The 17,328-nt window shown below is 43.3% G+C and overlaps 1 protein-coding gene across 3 annotated transcripts in view; it reads right to left on the reverse strand.

Annotated features, from left to right (window-relative positions):
* Window positions 1-2,922: 2,922 nt before the first annotated feature.
* The window catches only part of nt5c3a (5'-nucleotidase, cytosolic IIIA), a 34,335-nt gene continuing 19,929 nt past the window's right edge, over window positions 2,923-17,328 (reverse strand). For all 3 annotated transcript variants that reach the window (XM_055634658.1, XM_055634660.1, XM_055634659.1), the window contains 6 exons: window positions 16,537-16,583; window positions 16,375-16,460; window positions 9,184-9,273; window positions 5,198-5,360; window positions 4,635-4,835; window positions 2,923-3,672 (listed from right to left, as the gene is read on the reverse strand). In XM_055634658.1, coding sequence (XP_055490633.1) covers window positions 3,571-3,672; window positions 4,635-4,835; window positions 5,198-5,360; window positions 9,184-9,273; window positions 16,375-16,460; window positions 16,537-16,583 — 689 coding nt within the window. In that variant the 3' untranslated portion in view covers window positions 2,923-3,570. The remainder of the gene's footprint in view (window positions 3,673-4,634; window positions 4,836-5,197; window positions 5,361-9,183; window positions 9,274-16,374; window positions 16,461-16,536; window positions 16,584-17,328) is intronic.

Genomic DNA, 17,328 nt, shown 5'->3' on the forward strand with positions numbered 1-17,328 from the left:
CCACCGATCCATATTCTCCAGAGATACTGACTGACACGCTGAGTTACTCCAGTCTTTTTATTTCTCCCATACCTTTTTTCTTAAATAATTATCATAAAATCTAAGCCTTTTAGCTATTGCCTGTTCTGCATTGAAAGACTAGTCATTCCTGTTTACCTAATCGCATCTACATTTTCTTTATGGCCTCCTCTGTTCCACAGAGGGTAGTTGAGGCCAGTTCATTGGCTATATTTAAGAGGGAGTTAGATGTGGCCCTTGTGGCTAAGGGGATCAGGTGGTATGGAGAGAAGGCAGGTACGGGAGTTGGATGATCAGCCATGATCATATTGAATGGCGGTACAGGCTCGAAGGGCCGAATGGCCTACTCCTGCACCAAATTTCTATGTTCTATGTTTCTAAAGCAAGCAGCTTTTCCAGTTTTCATCGCAGCCAATATTTTGTAGTGCAACCGGTATTCTTGCTAATCTCCTGCAGCTCTCCATTCTATCACCTCCTTCCTGTAGTGTAACCAGCAGTGTGTGCAGTTATCATTAATCAAGTATTTTTTGTTCATTTTATTGTAAGCTGAACAGATTTCTATTTGCTAAAATGTAGCTCATTTACTCAATCTAATATATTTTCTTGGTGACTTATGGTTCTTTGTAACATCATCATCAAAATTGGAACTTAGCATTCAGCGATGTTCTTGGTTACATCTTGCCAGCGAGTGCTTATTTTCCGTCCACTACAGTTCAGCCAGTTTCCCCATCAGCAAATTCCCCAAGCCACAACTTATGCCAGCTGTTTGACATTTCATATAAAATATGTCAATTGGTAGCACATTTTTACTGTAGTCATTTCAAAAAGTATAAGCAGCTTAAGACCAACGTCTAAATCCATGCTGGGTGTCTCTGATCAATTGAAAAAAAATGTGCTCTATCACTCTTTCATAAGGTCATAAGGAATAGTAGAAGAATTAGGCCATTTGGCCCATCAAATCTACTGCACCATTCAATCATGGCTGATCTATCTCTCCCTCCTAACCCTGTTCTCCTGCCTTCTCCCCATAACCTCTGACACCTGTCCTAATCAAGATTCTATCTATCGCTGCCTCACTGATCCACTGATGGCCCCCTGTGGCAAAGAATTCCACAGATTCTCCACCCTCTGACTAAATCAATTGGAGAAACAGCACCTGAAATTTTGCAAGGGGTAGGTTATTGATTTATTTAACTTCAAGTAACCCTTGCATCCCTTTCTCTGTCCCTCCCCCACCCTAGTTGTTGTATTAGTTTCACTGGTGTCCTGGCGAGTTTGATTGTATACCTTGGTTTCACCTTGCCCACAGCTAACAATGGACTGCTTCCTTGATCACCATTACTTTTTTGGCATATTCATCATTTCTTTGTTCTATATCTTTCTATATCACCGTCTATATCTTGTTTCTCTTTCCCCGACTCTCAGTCTGAAGAAGGGTCTCGACCCAAACCGTTACCCATTCCTTCTCGCAGAGACGCTGCCTTTCCCGCTGAGTTACTCCAGCATTGTGTGTCTATTTTTGATGTAAACCAGAATCTATGCATCTCAACTCCCTGTCTGCAGAATCACCACTGTAGTTAGAATGAAGGAAGTGCAACTGTTCAGTTTAATTCCTAGGATGTGGGGAGGGCAAACTATCTAGGGTAGGTGCTAGGGGTGATACTTCACTTGACTGGAATGCCCAAAACCAGGGAACACAATCCCAAAATGCAGGGGGAACCACGTATCAGGACAGGTCATCCGTGACGTTAACACCCAGGAAGTAGAAGCCACTAATTTTCTCCATCTACACCCACTAATGAAAACTGGCACGTTATCTCCAGGCTTCCCCTTAATGATGTCAACGATTAGTTCCTGGTTTTATTGTCTTTTAAGCGAACTTGTTGTAACAGCACCACTCGGGTGTTCTGTCCGTCTCCCGTATGCCGATTTATTACAGTGCTACTGGATCCACTTGAGTGGAGATTGGCCATGAAAAGCAGCAACTTTGACAGCACAGCCCCACCTCCGAGTTGCACTTGAGAGCCAAGAGACCTTTTTGTATTGCAATCGCTGGATTGATACCTGACCAAAACAGATTTAGAGAAATCATGTACGGAAACAGGTCCACTGAATTTGGGCCTACTGTCAACCACCAATTTTACATTAATCCTGCAATAATTTAGTTTTTATATTCTCCCCATATTCTCATCAACTGTCCCCTCAGATCATACCACTCAACAGTGCACTACTGCGGGCAATTTACAGTGGCCAATTAACCTATGGAATATTGGAGAAAATTGGAGCACCCAGAGAAACCCATGCAGTTACATGAGAACAAGCAAAGGTCACACAGACAGCATCCAAAGTCAGCACTGAACCCGGTGGGGTGCAAAGCAGCAAACTACGTCTACTGACAATGACATCTTGTTTCTCACCATATAATATAGGAACATAGAAAATAGGTGCAGGAGTAGGTAATTCGGCCCATTGAGCCAGCACCGCCATTCAATATGATCATGGGTGATCTTCCAAAATCAGTACCTCTTTCCTGCTTTCTTCCCATATCCCTTGATTCCATTAGTCCCATATCTAACTCCCTCTTGAATACATGCAGGACAAGGTCTATTCAGCAAAACAACTAACTAATGGAAGAACAGCGAGTCAGGCAGCTGAGGGAAAGGGTCATTTGACATTTCTCCAGAAGAAGGATCCTGATCCAAAATATCACCGGTCCATTTCCCTCCACAGATCCTGCCTGACCCACCGAGTTCCTCCAGCTGCCTATATTTTTGCTCTGAATTTCAGCATCTTTTGTGCCTTCATTAAGATATATTCATATTGGTGAATAAATTTCAGCCTTCATCTCACAAAACAAGGAACTTGTCAGCACCAAGAGGTTCAGAAAAAAAACTAGAAATCTGATGGAGTGGAAGAATTTATTGGAGTCCAATAACAACATTAAGAAAGTAGATAGTATATTAAAAAAAAAAACATTCCTCCAATTTAATGTGGAGTACAATTGTTTTTTTATCTACATCATTTGCTTTAAACAGATAACAATGCCCTATAGTAAACACAAGGTATGGCCAAATAAACATGTATCCTCAGAATTATCTACATCTACAAAATGATTAAAACAATTAAAACATCCTAATTCTGAGCATTTAGACAGAATAACTTGTGATAGTTATATGTGGGTAATTTGGAATTCAGTAAGCCAAGCGCAGAATACACAAACCTCATTAATGTATATTGCAATATCATTAATGGAAATGTTTTAAAATATTATGGACAGAATTTAAACTAAGATTTCTGGAGGTAGTCTAAATCTGTGAAACAGGCCTGTAGTTGACCTGGTTCAAAGTGGCCAGTGAAATAAAGAACTACTAAAAGTCTCTTCATTCATTGTAAGGACAAATTCATTTGCCACGTTCAAATTTAAAAAATACATACTTTCTTCGGTTCGTTGAAAAACAGTATTTTCAATAAATTGGCTGACCATTAACCAAAAAAAGGTAGAGGAGTATTGTGGTTCCGAGCTCTCTTGGCCTGGGTGCCTCCGTTCTCCATTCACAGGATCTTCTGAAGGATAGCGTTGACCAGATCTAATGTTTCCTCTCCCACAAGTACTATATCATAAGAGTCCATGTACTTTTCCAAACTTTCTTCCACCTAAACACATTGAAAAATGTCAAGTTTAGAGATATTAAGGTGCTATCGTGTGACATAGTGAGGAAAGAATGACAAGCTAAAGTAGCAACGCTGGGCCATTTTCACTGAAACAGCCAGATCTTTAACACAATAAATTGGCTCTGTACAGTTTCTGACATATTTATTGTAATGGTCCAATAGTACATACATAGAAAAAACAAAGTGCTGGAGGTACTCAGTGGGGCAGACAGCATATGTAGAGGGAATGGACAGACATGCTTTTGGGTCGGGTCCTTTATTCCGACTCAAAAGGGTCCTAACTCAAAATGCCAAAAAGGACTTGACCCGAAACAAAATGTTTCCAGCATGTTCTATTCAGTCCACGGATTTCAGACAGCACTCTGGAAATACATTGCAGATTCCATATGATGGCACTGGGCTCTCGCTGGAGTTTAGAAGAATGAGGGCGGGGGCCTCATTGAAACGTACAGACTAGTGAAAGGCTTGGATAGAGTGGATTTAGGGAGAATGCTTCCACTAATGGGAGAGTCTAGGACTGGAGGCGATACCCTCAGAATTAAAGGTCATTCTTTTAGGAAGGAGATGAGGAGGAATTTCTTTAGTCAGACGGTGGTGAATCTGTGGAACCATTTGCCACAGAAGGTGATGGAGACCAAGTCAGTGGATATATTTGAGGCAGAGATAAACTCTTGATTAGTACAGGTGTCTGAGGTTATGGGATGGGGGGGGGGAGGCAGTACAACGGGGTTAGGACAGAGAGATAGACCAGCCATGAACCAATCTTATGAACATTGCCACATGGGAAGCCCAATTTCACAACAAAAAAGTGAATGCAATGCTCACTGGCATTCCACTGACACAAAATCTTGGGTCTGCTTAGTTAATGCAAAAAAAAAAAAAAAAGCAGGTACTGTAAAATTCTGCAGATTTCTACTAATTCTTTACAACATCAAATTTCTTACTTTATCATTTAAGAATCCAATTTTGAGTATGCTTTCAGTATTTTGAACACCGTCTGCCATATTCAAATCACCCAAGGAATCACCAAGAAGAATGATGTTACAGTTGTCCTTTAGTTTATCGAAATATTCAGAACTCCGCAATGCCCCATCACGTTTATTATAAACATGGATGAGTTCACCTTTAAAGCCTTTCAGGACACCCTGCAATGAAAAAAAACTCAGTTACTTTAGTTATTTTGTTAAGTGGGTCATTTTTTAAGCTGATACCAAAATTCCAGTTATCATGACCTCATATGTAGGACGACTTATTTTGTTCCTTTACTGGCTTCAAGCAGCTATGGTCAGTTAAAACTGGGATTCAATTAATTAAATTCATACAATTCTTGCATAGTTTTTGTTAATGCGAGTTTTCTTAAGTTACATTATTAACTTGCTAATACAGGTGACCCCTGCAGTACCACAGTTCTGGTAATGTAAAGTCGCCCATAGGAAATTCACAAATCACTATATAAAAAGAAAAAAAGTGAATATGGGACATGCAGAGATCAAGGTCACCAACTTACCTTCTCATCAAAATCCATGAAGTTGGAAACAACTTTTACATTCGAGTGGAAGACACCGACCTGAGTAATGACCTCTTCCAGTACGTCACCAATACCCGCTGAAAATATGAACACTGGGATGTTGCGTTCATTCAGTTTATCAAAAAACAATTCATAACCATCCCTGCAAAGGCACAATGCATTTCAGGTTACAGATCTCAAACCATTTTTTTTCAAAAATGGATACAGGCAGTTCCAGCATTACAGTCGTTTGGGCTTACCGAATTAACTACGTCACTAACAAAATATCTGGGATACGGAAAAAGAATTTATTACAAACTTTAAGGTGAAAATAGAAAATAGACAAGTCCCCCAACTTGTTATTCATGAGGCATGTATGGATTACACAGCTCCATATGTTACTGTAAATTGTGATAAGATATTTTACATGCAACGCCTACCAATGTGAGCGTCGTCTGTATTGTAATCAGCCACTAAATTACACATTATGCTGTCAAGGTACTTTTGGCTGCCTGATGCTGATTCTCACAACATCAACAATATACAAACTCTCCAAGTACAATGATCCCCTTTGTACTTCTTAACAAGGTAGTTCTGGACAGCAAGTACATCAATATTGGATTTGTGGGAATCCATGTCATAACATAGTGATTATTTGTGGACAAGGCAAACAATGGCAGAGAATCAATACTTATAGAAAGCTCGTAAAGCATTTATGATAGGAAGGGACGTGAAGGTATCTTTTTGAAGATCAAGCAGTACTCAACTAATCCAATCCATCAGCATAGCACATAATCACCATAAAACACCCTAGCCAAAGTTAATTATCTAACATGAAATCAGCACTAGACATTTCAGCAGATCTCTAGATTTATACATGGGGTTCTGCTATTGAACAGAATGCACTTATTATTGATTGCAATAATTAGGCCTCTCTCAATGGAGTCATATGTGTGTTATCTACCTGTAAATGCTGACCAGTGTTGAATATAGTGCCAGAGTCATATAGAGACTGGATCTTCGGCCTAAATTCGCCCATGCTAAACAAGATGCCCACCTGCCCTCGTTTCACACACATTCCTCTCAAATGTTCCTGTCCATATACCTGTCCAAATGGTAAGTGGAATACAATAATGTAACTTGGCCAAGCAAACCGCCAACAACCTGGATCTCTACTTTCCCAATTTCTAATTTTCTAAGCACCATCTAACCTTAATTTACAAGCAATGAAAATAGCCTTTGAAAGGATTCCATGCAAATTGTTAATCCTGTCATATCAGAGATAAGATAGGTAAATTATATTTAAGAACTGTACATGCTGGAAAAATTGAAGGTAAAGTGCTGGAGAAACTCAGCAGGTGCGGCAGCATCTATGGAGGGAAGGAGTAGGCGACGTTTTGGGTCGAGACCCTTCTTCAGACTGTTGTTGAGAGGGGGGGGGGGGAGTGAAAAAGAAAGGAAGAGGCGGAGACAGTAGGCTTGTGGGAGAGCTGGGAAGGGGAGAGGAATCATGGTCTTTTTCTCAGAGCAGGGAAGCCTAAAAGTATAGACATGGGTTTAAGGTACGAGGAGAAATATTGAAAGGAAATCTGAGGGACAGGTTTTTCCATGCAGAGATTGACTGGTATATGGAATGAGCTGCCACCCTAATCTATAAGCAGAAGGAGGAGATGAATGATATAAGGGATTGGAGACCCATCACATTGTTGAATGTAGATTACAAGATCCTGTCTAAGGCCTGGTCAAGTCTGTTCTAGGTCAGGTGACCCAAACCTGTGCTGTGCCTGGCAGGAATATCTCAGACAGCCTAGAGCTGCTGAGGTATACCACTGCCTACATGCAGGTAGATGCCTGCCTGGTCAGCTTGGATCAGAAGGCCTTCAACAGGATATTGCACACATATATGATGGACGTGCTCTCCAAAATAGGCTTTGGGGAGGGAATCAGATCCTGCTCTACACCAATATCTGTAGTGCAGTCCAAATGAAAGGAGGTAATCAGGTAGCTTCCCCGTCAGGTCAGGAGTCAGGCAGGGTTGCCCTCTCTCCCGTCTTGTTCATGTATTGTATAAAACCTTTTGCCGAGTCCATCAGGAAGGATGTGAGCATAAGAGTGACAATGGCGGGCTGTACATGGACAATGTCGCCGTCTTCTGCTCAAATCCAGGGTCGGTCCGCAGATTGATTAGCGTCTGCGACCAGTTTGAATCGGCCATGGGAGCCAGGGTGAACTGCAGGAAGAGCGAGGCCATGCTCTTTGGCAAGAAGCCTGACTTCTTGAAGGTGCTGGGGATCAGGTTCGGGGGGCTAAGGCTTGAGACAAGAATTGACTGGAGCGGATAGCCAAGGTGGGCAACAAACTGGAGCTGTGGAAGCAGCGCTCTCTATAACAGGGAATAATTTGGTCATCAGGTGTGAGGTGCTCTCAGGCCTGCTGTACTTGGCACAAGTGTGGCCCGTCCCTCCCTTCTACGCTACCGGAATCACCCGGGCAGTCTTCTGCTTCATTTGGGGGTCAAGGATGGACTGGGTGCAACGGGGCATAATGCATGTCCGCAGACGACGGGGGTAAAAGCGTGCCTAATGTCGTCTTCACCCTGATGGCCACCTTTGTGTATGGCTGCATCAGACGGAGCGTAAAGCCAGGCACATGGGCACTGGGTGTCACTACCTGCTGCGATTCTACTTGTGCCCAATGTTGTGAAGGATGGGCCTGGCGCAGATGCCACGCAATATGCCAGTTAGCTGGACACTGCCACACCATCTGTCGTTCGTGAAAAGGTTCTTCTGGACCAACATCTTTGACCACAAATCCATAAGGCAGTGTTCAGCACGGAGCGTCGTGCAGGCACTGCAGGGAAATTACTCCATGGATCCTGTGGCATGGTTCCCAGAGCAGACTGCCCAGCTTGTCTGGCAAAATGCCTCATCGCACCAAGATCTGGCTTGGCTGGCAGTGAGGGAAGCCCTCCCAGTCAGATCCTTCCTGCACCATCGGAACCTCATTATCAGCTCACGCAACCCTCGGGACGGCTGCTATGGAGAGGAGACGGTGTTGCCCACCTCTTCGCAGAGTGTGGATTTGCAAAGCTAGTCTAGAGAGGTTTGCAAGGGTCCCCGTCACAATTTATTCCAAATAGCTCCTTCACAGAGTATTCTGTGATTTACGGACTGTCCCCAGGGCCACGTTCAGATACTGACATCGAGTGCTGCTGGAAGGTCATCAACTCGGTGAAAGACGCTCTTTGGTCTGCCCGAGGTTTGTTGACCTTCCAGCAGAGCGAAATGTCCATCAGGGAATGGTGCCGACTGGCCTGCTGCAGACTGCATGCTGATTTACATACCGAAGCTTGGTGCAGCGAACGGCAAGGCTCTGTGGGGGAGGCAGTCTAGGGTCCTTCCAATGCTGGACATGGGGGCAGGGTGTGGTGGAGATGCCCCTCAAAAATAAGGGAAGGGATTCCATGCCAGTGGGCCATACGAGTGGCAAGGGTGCGAGGTAAAATTGTGATTTGGGGAAACTGTATTGTATGTATGTATAGCCTCTGAGAATATCAGATGGAATTTTGTAAGGATCATTTATTGTATATATTTATTTCTCAAATAAAGTATTTTTAAATTTAAAAAAGAGGAAATGGTAGAAGACATTTAGACAGGTACATGGATAGAAAATGTTTATGAAGGAAATGGGCCAAACATAGGGAAATGGTATCATTTTAGATAGGCATCTTGTTGATCATGAAGACGTTGGACTGAAGGGCCTGTTTCAGTGCTGTATTACCATGATACCATATCAGATTGAATGCCCAAATCACCTCTATTAGAAAACAGCAAAACAGACTGGCTAAAATGTAGACCGTGAAAAATCACATAACCCAACAGAGCAGAAAAAGCTATTCAAGATCTGTACAAATGCTTGTAACTACAAAATTAAATAAAATAAACATGCCCTGTTGATTAAAATCACAAACTAAGCCTCCACAGTACCTCAGCGTCACATCCGATTCCCGCACCACTGCCGCCAGTTTCTCTTTCCGAATTCCTTGTTCAACCAATAAATTGTGAGCTTTAGTCCACCTGTGTAAATAGTTGTTATTTAGAAATGCATAAACACCAGAAAACATCAGCAAGGAATTACTTCTTCCTCATTGCAGGGGCACTTTCCAATTAAAAGTGAAAATGATGAAAAAAAATATTTACTTTGCTTGTACTCACAAAAATTTATACTTTAAGAAAAATCTTCATTTCATAGATTAAAGGAACTGATACAATCTTTGATGTAGTGAATGTTAAATAATACAAATCTTCTATAGCCAGTCAGTTCAACACAAAAATTCTGATTTTCAATGTAGTCATTTCTGTAGTTCTGTAGTCAATTCTGTAGTTCCTTAAATTACGTCATGTGAGTTGTGTGTTTTGCAAAAATGTGTGAAGGGGGCCGCTTGGTTTTGGTTCTAATGCAACTTTGTTGAACTTATAATATTGCAATCTAGTTGTAAAGCCAAGAGATTTTGAAGTCTGCTGCGAGGGTCAGGCAGAAGAAGGATTTTGTTGCAACTTTTGTCTGCCTGAATGTAACTCGATACACTGCATGGCGGCAGTCCTTGGGCTTATTGACGGCTCGGCTGGCCTGTAGGGGGTGGAGGCTATGCCGATGACCAATGGGGGTGACACGGGGGCAGGCTCTGGCATTGAGTGGCTGATGTAATGTAAACCATGGAGCTCCATTGTTGATATCAGAAGGTCATAAGTGATAAGAGTAGAATTAGGCCATTCAATCATGGTTGATCCATCTCTCACTCCTAACCACATTCTCCTGCCTCATAGGAAATAGGTGCAGGAGTAGGCCATTCAGCCCTTCGAGCCAGCACCGCCATTTACTGTGATCATGGCTAATCATCCACAATCAGCACCTTGTTCCTGCCTGCTCCCCATATCCCATGACTCCGCTATCTTTAAGAGCTCTATCCTACTCTCTCTTGAAAGCATCCAGAGAATTGGCCTCCACTGCCTTCTGAGGCAGAGAATTCCACAGATTCACAACTCTCGGGGTGAAAAAGAGTTTCCTCATCTCCTTTCTAAATGGCCTACCCGCTTTTCTTAAATTGTGGCCCCTGCTTCTGGACTCCCTCAACATCAGGAACATGTTTCTGCATTTCCAATCCCTCAATAATCTTATGTTTCATTAAGACTCCCTCTCATCCTTCTGAATTCCAGTGTATACAAGCCCAGTTGCTCCATTCTTTCAACATATGACAGTCCCGCCATCTGGGGAATTAGCCTCGTGAACCTATGCTGCACTCCCTCAATAGCAAGAATGTCCTTCCCCAAATTTGGAGACCAAAACTGTACACAATTCTCCAGGTGTGGTCTCACTAGGGCCCTTGTACAGCTGCAGAAGGACCTCTTTGCACCTGTACTCGACTCCTCTTGTTATGAAGGTCAACATGCTATTAGCTTTCTTCACTACCTGCTGTACCTGCATCTTACTCTCAGTGACTGATGAACAAGAACACCCTGATCTCGTTGTACTTCCCCTTTTCCTAACTTGACAATAGTCAAGTTAGGAAAAGTTCAGACAATAATCTGCCGTCCTGTTCTTGCCATCAAAGTGGATAACCTCACATTTATCCACATTAAACTGTATCCGGCGTGCATCTGCCCACTCATCCAACCTGTCCAAGTCACCCTGCATCCTCATAGCATCCTCCTCACAGTTCACACTGCCACCCAGCTTTGTCATCTGCAAATTTGCTAATGCTACTTTTAATCCTTTCATCTGAATCATTAATGTATATTGTAAATGGCTGCAATCCCAGCACCGAGCCTTGCGGCACCCCACTAGTCACTGCCTACCATTCTGAAAGGGACCCATTAATCCCTACTCTTTGTCTCCTGTCTGCCAACCAATTTTCTATCCATGTCAGTACCCAACCCCCAATACCATGTGCTCTAAATTTGCCCACTAATCTCCTGTGTGGGACCTTATCAAAGGCTCTCTAAAAGTCCAGGTACACTACATCCACTGGCTCTCCCTTGCCCATTTTCCTAGTTACATCCTCAAAAAAGTCCAGATGATTAGTCAAGCATGATTTTCCCTTAATAAACCCATGCAGACTCAGACTGATCAAATTACTGCTATCCAAATGTGCCGCTATTTCATCTTTTATAATTGACTCTAGCGTCTTCCCCACCACCAATATCAGGCTAACTGGTCTATAATTCAGTTTTCACTCTCCCGCCTTTCTTAAAAAGTGGGATAACATTTGCTACCCTCCAATCCATAGGAACTGATCCTGAATCTATAGAACATAGGAAAATGGTCACCAATGCGTCCACGATTTCTAGAGCCACTTCCTTAAATACCTGGGATGCAGACCATCCAGGCCCTGGGGATTTATCAGCCTTCAGCCCCAACAGTCTATCCATATAATAACCATATAACAATTACAGCACGGAAACATGCCATCTCGACCCTTCTAGTCCGTGCCGAACACGTATGCTCCCCTAGTCCCATACACCTGCGTTCAGACCATAACCCTCCATACCTTTCCCGTCCATATAACTATCCAATTTATTTTTAAACGATAAAAACGAACCTGCCTCCACCACCTTCACTGGAAGCTCATTCCACACAGCTACCACTCTCTGAGTAAAGAAGTTCCCCCTCATGTTACCCCTAAACCTCTGTCCCTTAATTCTCAAGTCATGTCCCCTTGTTTGAATCTTCCCTACTCTCAGTGGGAAAAGCTTATCCACGTCAACTCCGTATCCAACACCATTTCCTGCCTAATGTGAATATCCTTTAATTCCTCCGTCATCCTATGTCCTCTGCCCACCAGTACATCTGAGAGATTGTTTGTGTCTTCCTTAGTGCAGACAGATCCAAAGTACATGTTCAACCAGTCTGCCACTTCCTTCTGCCCCATAACCCCCCGACACCTGTACTAATCAAGAATCTGTCTATCTCTGCCTTAACTCTGCCTTAGTAACAGGATTGGTCAAGTCAGCATTGAATTATGATGGGGCAATCATGCTTGACTAATCTTCTGGAATTTTTTTGGGATGTGACAAGTAGAATGAATAAGGGAGAGCCAGTAGATGGACTTTCAAAAAGGTTTGACAAGGTCCCACACAAAAGATTAGTTTGCAAAATTAGAGCACATGGTAATGGGGGTAGGGTATTGACATGGAAAGAGAACTGGTTTGGAGACAGGAAGCAAAGAGCAGGAAATAACTGGTCCTTTTCAGAATGGCAGGCAGTGACTAGTGGGGTTCCACAAGGCTGTGCTGAGATCCGTTATTTACAATGAATATGAATGATCGAGACGAGGGAATTAAACGTAACATCTCCAAGTTTGAGGATGACACAAAGCTGGGTGGCAGTGTGAGCTGCGAGGAGGATGCTATGAGGCTGCAGGGTAACTTGGATAGGTTGGGTGAGTGGGCAGATGCATGGAAGATGCAGTATAATGGGGATAAATGTGAGGTTATCTACTTTGGTGGCAAGAACAAGAAGGCAGATTATCTGAATGGTGTCAGATTAGGAAAAGGGTGCAACAAGATTTGGGTGTGTTTGTACATCAGTAAGCATGCAGGAACAGCAGGCAGTGAAGGAAACAAATGGCATGTTGGCCTTCATAGCTAGAGGATTTGAGTATAGAAGGAAGGAGGTCTTACTGCAGTTGTACGGTGCCCTGGTGAGATCAAGCCTATTGTGTGCAGTTTTAGTCTCCTAATTTAAGGAAGGACATTCTTGCTATTGAGGGAGTGCAGCATTGGATCACCAGGTTAGTTCCCAGGATGGCGGGACTGACATATGATGAAAGAATGGGTTGACTGAAGTTGGATTCACTGGAATTTAGGATGAGAGGTGATCTTATAGAAATATATAACATTTGTAAAGGATTGGACAGGTTAGATGCAGGAAAATTGTTCCCTATGTTGGGGGGGGGGGGGGGGGGGGGGGGGGGGGGGGGGGGGGGGGGGGGGGGGGGGGGGGGGGGGGGGGGGGGGGGGGGGGGGGGGGGGGGGGGGGGGGGAAAGAGTCCAGAACCATGGGTCACACGTTTAAGAATGAGGGGTAGGCCATTTAGGACTGAGATGAGGAAAAAACGTTTTCACCCATAGATTTGTAAATCTGTGGAATTGTCTGCACAGAAGGCAGTGGAGACTTTACCCTTCCTCACCCACTCCTCCCCTCAACCACCACTTCACACCTATTTACAGCCTGACTCCAGTCGGCAAAGACTGGGCCCTCGTCCCCTACCCACCCCCTCCTTGCTGCCCATCATCAGTCTGACCACTTCTCCATCACCAACAACAGAAATTGAGAGACTATCCAGAAGACAGAATAGACAATAGGTGCAGGAGTAGGCCATTCAGCCAGCACCGCCATTCAATGTGATCATGGCTGATCATCCCCAATCAGTACCGCGTTCCTGCCTTCTCCCCATATCCCCCGACTGCTATTTTTAAGAGCCCTCTCTCTTGAAAGTATCCAGAGATCCTGCCTCCACCGCCCCCTGAGGCAGAGAATTCCACAGACTCACCACTCTCTGTGAGAAAAAGTGTTTCCTCGTCTCCGTTCTAAATGGCTTACTCCTTATTCTTAAACTGTGACCCCTGGTTCTGGACTCCACCAGCATCTGGAACATCCAGAAAAGACCAAAGAAAACATCCAGAACATCCAGAAATCTACAGGACTAGACAATGTTTCCCCCTTTACCCTCAGGCTCTGTGCCGACAACTGGCACCAGTCTGCACGGACATTTTCAACCAGTCCCTGCAACTGTCCTTGCCTGCTTCAGTCTTCAGTATTGTCCCTGTACCCAAAACACCAAGGATTACTGATTTTAATGACTACAGGCCTGTCGCACTGATCCCTGTAGTCATGAAGACCATTGAAAGACTTGTGCTGGCCCAGCTGAAAAATATCACAAACCCCCTGCTGGACCCTCTGCAGTTTGCATACTGGGCCAATAGATCAGCGGATGTTGCAGTCAACCTAGGAATGCACTTCATGCTCCTCTGCAAGGGTTTTTTTTGGTTGATTTTAGCTCTGCATTCAACACCAGTGTGCCAGAGCTACTACACTCCAAACCCTCCCAGTTGACCGTGCCTGAACCCCTCTGTCAGTGGATCACCAACTTCCTGACAGACAGGAAGCAGCATGTGTGCCTGGGAAAGCACATCTCGGACCCGCAGAACCTCAGCATATGAGCAGCGCAATATTGCGTACTCTCCCCTCTCCTTTACCCTCTCTACACCATTGACTCCGCAGACTACTCTGTCACGATTCTCAAGTTTGGGGATGACACAATCCTGATTGGACTGATCCAGGATGGGGAGGAATCTGCCTACAGACTGGAAGTGACACTAGCTGGCTTCCTGGTGCCTTCGCAACAACCTAGAGCTCAATGCTCTTAAGATAGTGGAATTGATAGTAGACGTTAGGAGAACTCCTCTCCTCCCACCCACCATCAGCAACACAGTCACATCTGTGGAATCCTTTAAGTTCCTTGGAACCATCATCTCCAAGGACCTTAAATGGGGGGGCCACCATTGACTCCACAGTCAAAAAGGCCCAACAGAGGATGTACTTCCTGCGTCACTGAGGAAACAATCTGCCACAGGCAATGATGGTCCAATTCTATACGGCCATCGTGGAGTCTGTCCTCAGCTTCTCCATCATGGTCTGGTTTGGCTCAGCCACCAAGCACGACATCCGGAGGCTGCAGCGAATCGTTCGATCAGCTGAGAAGGTTGTTGGCTGCAACCTTCCCCCCATTGACAAACTGTGCACAGCAAGGGCTGGGAAGCGAGCGGGTACGATCATCTCCGACCCCTCTAATTCTGGCCACAAACACTTTGAATCACTTCCCACTGGAAGGAGACTTCAGACCGTCAAAGCCGCCACAGCCAGGCATAAAAACAGCTTTTTTTTCTACAAGCAGTAGTTCTACTCAATAACCAAAAGTCTGTAGCCTCCTTTCGCTCTGATATTTTATTTCATTCACATGTTTAAACTATGTTTTATTCTTAATGGTTTACTGTATGTCGTGTTGTTACTTGCGAGCGGAGCACCAAGGCAAATTCCTTGTATGTGTACATACTTGGCCAATAAACGTATTCATTCATTCTTTCATTCACTGGATGTTTTCAAGAGAGTTAGATTTAGCTCTTAAGGCTGAAGGAATCAAGGGATATGGGGAAAAAGCACAAACGGTGTACTGATTTTGGATGATCAGCCGTGATCATATTGAATGGCGATGCTGGCTTGAAATGCCAAATGGCCTACTCCTGTACCTATATTCTGTTTCTATGTTAAATGTCCAAAAAACAACAAAAGCTGGCCTCACTGGTACTACCCATATCCTTCAAATTAATAAATTATAAACAGACATTTCTAACAAAATATATTCTTCCTTCAGTGATGATTACATTTCATATCCATTGCTACTGCAGAGCTAATTGATTTGGATTCTAACTCCAAATGGTAGTGGATTGGTAGTGATGAATGGCTAAGATTTCCTCATTATCCCAAGCAATGCTAAGTTGGTGCCCTGTGTAGTTTAGTGGCACGGACAAGATGTCTGCAAACTAGAACATCTAAAGAATAAAAGGAAACTAAATGAGAGCTGTAAGAGCTTAAAGGAAAATGTAATATATAGCTTACCTTCCTTTTTAATAAACAGCAACCCACAACCCCCTCCCCCACCCCGTATAAAGGATGAGAAAACCAGAGAAAAGCAAATTTGATTATATTTTGCAAAGTGTGACTTTCAACCACCATCTTGGTTTAGATGAACACTGCATAGTTTATGCATACTGCATAATCATTTAAATATACCATTAAACAAGAGATCAACAATCTGCTTGCACTCTATTAACATTTTCTGTTAACTATTAACACTCTGACATGGTAATTCACTCAGCGAAGACTACCACTTCTTCACAATCAGTTGAGCAAGATAAAATTCATAACAGTAATCTTCCGAGCACTCCAAGTCCCAAAAGCAAGTGACAGAAAACGTCATTTTTAGAAAGGACAGAAATATTGCTTTTAGTGGCTCGTTCTCATTGGGAGTCACAATTTATCATTCGACTGATATTGGACGAAGATGAAACGCATTCTATGATTTAACTTCTGTAATAAGATGAAAAGTAAGGGCTTACCACTCCACCATGAAAGGATACTTTTCCTCAGTACTAATGGTTGGATCAACTTCAATTGGATAGTACATGTTCCTAATTTGCCCCAACTGCAAGAAAGAAAACAATATAAATAAAATGTGAAAAGATTATGCGAAAGAAAATGTTGTTAGTAGTTGAAAGTACCTTTTTCCTACAGTCCTCCGAGATTAATTTGCAGTTGTCAATGACATCTGTCAAAATAAAAAGGAATTGAAGGAATAAATAACTGTTCAACAACATGTCGCAAAAATGAATTCCATAATTCAAATTGTAATTTCCTTTCAACACAGTGAGGCAATTTGGCCAACCACAGCAGTCCCATTCCTTCACCAATTTTCACCATAACCCATTCTCTCTCCCAGAGGGAAATAGGACCAATAGAAATGTTACGAGAGTTGGTAAAGGGCCTGTCCCACTTTCACAACCTAATTCACAACATTTTTCATTATGTTGAAAAAAACGCCCCGACCTACTTGATGCCACGAGTACCCACGACTAGCATCACGACCTGTCTACAACCTACCTACGACCTCCTGATGACCATGCTGCGAGTACGAGTTAAGGGCAAACTTGGCAGAGGTCGTGAAAGTGGGACAGGCCCTTTAGGACCCTACTATGTACTAAATAAATAATTACAAATTTTTTAAAGATCTGTAAATTCGTTTCAATAGACACTGCGTCAGTTAAACAGATTGTTACACTGCTTTTAGCCCTGTATAGGGACAGCAGGATTGAAGAATTGTGATAAAGGAATGTCAGTAAACAGAATTGAAAATCAATTAACAAGTTTTTAAATGATGAATGAACAATGTCACTCGCAAAAAGTCAATAGACAATAGGTGCAGGTGCAGGCCATTTGGCCTTTCGAGCCTGCACCGCAATTCAATGTGATCATGGCTGATCATCCCCAATCAGTACCCCGTTCCTGCCTTCTCT

The sequence above is a fragment of the Leucoraja erinacea genome, chromosome 4 (assembly GCF_028641065.1).
Source record: "Leucoraja erinacea ecotype New England chromosome 4, Leri_hhj_1, whole genome shotgun sequence".
In the NCBI taxonomy this organism is placed as follows: domain Eukaryota; kingdom Metazoa; phylum Chordata; class Chondrichthyes; order Rajiformes; family Rajidae; genus Leucoraja; species Leucoraja erinaceus.